Below are 3967 nucleotides of genomic sequence, written 5' to 3' on the forward strand. Positions count from 1 at the left end.
TTTGGGGCCGGGGGCGGGTCTGGGGGCGGACCCGGAGGCGGGGCTGTCTCTGCGGCAGGGCCCTGTTCGGCTCCCCCCCGGTCTCTCTCTGTCTCTCCTCCTCCCTCCTCCTGCTCCGGGCGGAGCCCGGCATGGGGGGGCCGGCGCCCGGCAGGCCAGGTACGGTGATGTAGAAATAGGGAGGATTGGCGGGGCGAGAGACGGAGAAACCCAGGGTAGCAGGACAAGGGGAAGGGGAGGGGTGCCCGAGAACCTGGGGCCTTTGGATGGAGAGGGGGATGAAGCCGGCCAGGTTTGGAACAAACAGGGAAGGGAGAGGACGGCAGTGAGGAGGGGCGCCTAGAAGGAAAGGTGAGGCAGAAAGCGCAAAGGAGAGTGTGTTTGGGGGAAGGGAAACCAGGGCAGGTATGGAGGCCGCAGCTCAGAAGGTAGCTATGAGGCCAGACTGGAGACCCCCGGGTGGGATGGAGGGGCGGGGACTGCGAGAGGGAAGCCGGGAGCCTCCCAGATCCCTGAGGAGGAAGGTGATTTGGGCCCTCAGCGAGGGAGGCGGAGACCTTCGCTGAGGGGCCAGGGTGCAGGAATAGGGGTGGACGGAAGCCCGGGCCCAGGCGAAGGACTGGTGAGGGGGTCGGCAGGGAATGGAGAGACACGGATGGGTGGTCTTGTAGCTGCCCAACTCAGAATGCCCCCACCCTTTCTCCAGCATCCCCGCCCCGCCCTCTTGACACCCCCCAGCCTCAGACCCCAAGAGGGGGTGGGGAGTCTGACCGTCTCCCCCTTCCCCAGCGGGGTGCAGTGTAGGCAAGTAGGCCCCGGCATGACTCCTTGTCTATAGGTACGTCCAGTTCGGTGCGCCGATTTGTGTGTGTCTGGAGGTCTGTGTGTGCTGTGGGTGTGTCGGGGTGTTTATGTCTGTGTGTCTGGCTGTTCCTAGGTTGTGTTTACCTGTGCCAATCAGCGTGTCTGGTCCTCTGTTGGTAGATATGGGTCTGTGGCCCGGTGGTTTGTGGGTCTGAATGTGTGTGTGTGTGGCCGCAGGGTTGCTGTAGGTTGGTGGGGCCTGTCTGTGTGGTGGATCAGGATGTATTTACAGGATGGGATTCTGTGTCAGTCTCATCTCTCCAGAGTGTGTATCTGTGGCTCTGAACACCTTTTTCAGGGTGTGTGACTCTGGATACATGTCCGTCTGTGTCTGTACGTGTGTGGGTCCTGGAGGCGGCGTTGGGCTTTCTGTGCCTCCATCTGTTTTCCTCTCTCTGAGGACCAGAGTCACATCTCTGCTCCTTTCTCTCTCTTTCTCATTCATTCCTGGCCCCGACCACCCCACATCTTTCCTTTTTTGTCCTTTCCATTCCCCCCAACCAAGTGGATCCGGGACCCAGGGAGGGTCGCCCCCCGGGCCTGGTGGCGCTGAGCAGGAATCCCCAGCACCTGCCTCCTGCCCCACGACATGAACCTCCTCTACCGAAAAACCAAGCTGGAGTGGAGGCAGCACAAGGAAGAGGAGGCCAAGAGGAGGTAAGGCCGCATCCCAGATTGCCCCCTCACCTGTCCCACCTCTGCTTCCCTCGTGGCGGGGCCACATCCCTCTGCCCTTCGTGACTCCAACAGCCTGGTCATCAGTCTGATCTCAGAGCCCGTGCTCACTACAGAATTGCTGGAATTGCACACGCCCTGTCCCTGCCCGGCTCCTGGCTCCTGGCTCCAGCCCCTGCCCTGGCCTCTCAGGGGGCTTCCAGCCCAGGGACACCCTGTTGGCTCTTCCCCATCCCCAGAGGCCCAAGACACTCCTTCCTGACTCACCTCTGGCCTGTGATGTCCTCCTCTCTGTCAGTGTGGGCCTGGCTCCTGGTTCCCCTGTCACCTGACCTTGGAAGGGGCAGGCCCTGCTGCCCTCACAGTCCAGGGATGGGTCATTTGAGGGGCACCAGAGACGATCCATTTGGCCCCCTCCCAGTGATGGGGCTCTGTGTGTGTGTGTGTGTGTGTGTGTGTGTGTGTGTGTGTGGTAGGGGACAGGCAGGCTGGCCCTGCAGAGGAGCCAGGGCTGGGAACCAATACCCCACCACACACACACACACATACACACACAGCTCGCCCCCTCTCCTTGCCCTCCCGGGGACCTGGCACCTGGCCTCTTCTGTCTTGCTCCCTTCTCTTCTTCATTCCCATTGATGGCACAGCCGCTCGGAGCCTGAGTCAGAGCCACCTCCCTGCTCCCTTCTCCCTCCTCAAAACTGTGGAGTTTAATTCTTGTTGTTAATTAGATTAATCAGAGCTATCACTGCACTGATCTCTCCCTAATGAAGGGTTAGTAGACAGGGCCTTAATGAGAACCCACCCCACTGCAGCTCTCCCCTCTTCCCTGCCAGCCGCACCCCCTCTTCACTTACACAGAAGCTCAGAGACAGTGAAAGGGAATGGGGGGTGAGCCTGGGAGGGTGACAGAGAGAGGACAGCGCTGAGGGAGAGGGAGAGAGAGGGAAAGAAGGAAAGAGAGAGAGGCAGGAAGGAAGAAGCATCAGCTGGGGGAGGCTGCCCTGAGGATGCGGCGGCACAGCCCGGGTCTGGGAGAGGAGGCGGTGTGGGAGTGGAGGCCGCAGCAGCCAGACATGAAGGGAGGCCAGAGGCCAGGTGTGGGCCAGCGTGAGGGTGAGAAGGAGCAGAGCCAGGGTGGCAGAAGCATGTGCCAGGCGGGGCTGTGCTGCCTGGGTTTGCATCTCTATGTACGAAGTTGTCCACACGTGTGTGTGCACCGGAGATGCCCAGGCTGGGGTCGGCCAGCTCCAGGAATGCTCCCTTGCACACAGGCTCACCCCTTCTCTCATCCCTGCCCTCCATATCCTTGCCTTTTTCAAAGCCTAGAAATTCAGTCTGAAGCTTCTTTAGTGCTTTGGACCCTCAGGCTCCCCCCATCTCCACCCCGGCCCCCCTCCTCCTACCTGGGAGGCCACAGGGTTGCAAAACCCCTCTTGGGGTATGGGAGTGGGGGGGCCCAGGCCTGAGCTCCATCTGGGCCTTCTCTCCCCAGCTCCAGTAAGGAGGGGGCTCCCGCAGGCTCCTCGGGGCCCGGGGCCGGCCCAGGGCCGGGGGTCCGCGTGCGGGACGTTGCCTCGCTGCGCCGCTCGCTCAGGATGGGCTTCATGACGATGCCCGCCTCCCAAGAGCACACCCCCCACCCAGCAGGGCCGGGGGCAGAGACGCCCCCCAGCAAGAAAGCAGGTGAGACACCAGCACCCCTGCCCAGTAGGAGCCGGGAGCTGGGAGGATCCATTCCAGGCCAGGGGAGGCCTGCCGGGAGGGTTCATTCAGGGAAGAACCAAGGAAGTGGAAGGTTCCATTCTCAGAAGGAGTGGGGGGGGTCCTTTTTGGAAGGGCCTGAGATGAACCATTCAAGGGCAGGGGAAGATCCTTGAAAAGTTCATTCTTGGGAAAGGGGTGGCCTTGGAGGGCCTTGAGGGTCAGGGAGAATTGAGGGTGGGAGCTGCAGATTCTGGGGCGTTCATTAGAAAGACAGGAGGCAGACCGGTAGGAAAAGAACCCACTGGGGCTGTAAGTTGAGGGACGTGGGGAAAATGTAGAGGCAGAAATGTCCTTGCTGGTGAGTCAAGAGGTCACGCTGGATCTCCCCATTTCCTTCCTCGACTTACAGCCCGGTTTCTTGTTCTCTTTCCCACTCCTGCCCAGGCTCACAGAAGCCAACCCCGGAGGGCCGCGAGTCCAGCCGGAAGGTTCCTCCACAGAAGCCCAGGCGAAGTCCCAACACCCAGCTCTCTGTCTCCTTTGATGAGTCCTGTCCCCCAGCCGCCTCTCCTCGAGGGGGGAACCCGCCCCTTCACCGCCTCAGTAGGGGGTCCTGTGTAGCTGGGGACCCTGAGGTGGGTGCCCAGGATGAAGAGCCGGTGTACATTGAGATGGTGGGGGATGTCTTCAGGGGAGGAGGGCGGAGCGGAGGGGGACTGAC

At 61.5% G+C, this 3967-nt stretch overlaps 1 protein-coding gene across 1 annotated transcript in view; it reads left to right on the forward strand.

Annotated features, from left to right (window-relative positions):
• The first annotated feature begins 77 nt into the window (after nt 1-77).
• NYAP1 (neuronal tyrosine phosphorylated phosphoinositide-3-kinase adaptor 1) overlaps nt 78-3967 on the forward strand; it is a 7853-nt gene continuing 3963 nt past the window's right edge. Inside the window, exons 1-4 of the mRNA XM_024745472.1 lie at nt 78-159; nt 1370-1521; nt 3035-3225; nt 3691-3967. Of these exons, the coding sequence (XP_024601240.1) occupies nt 1454-1521; nt 3035-3225; nt 3691-3967 (536 nt within the window). The 5' untranslated portion in view covers nt 78-159; nt 1370-1453. The remainder of the gene's footprint in view (nt 160-1369; nt 1522-3034; nt 3226-3690) is intronic.

This window comes from Neophocaena asiaeorientalis, unplaced genomic scaffold (genome assembly GCF_003031525.2).
Source record: "Neophocaena asiaeorientalis asiaeorientalis breed wild unplaced genomic scaffold, Neophocaena_asiaeorientalis_V1.1 scaffold461, whole genome shotgun sequence".
NCBI classification, from domain to species: domain Eukaryota; kingdom Metazoa; phylum Chordata; class Mammalia; order Artiodactyla; family Phocoenidae; genus Neophocaena; species Neophocaena asiaeorientalis.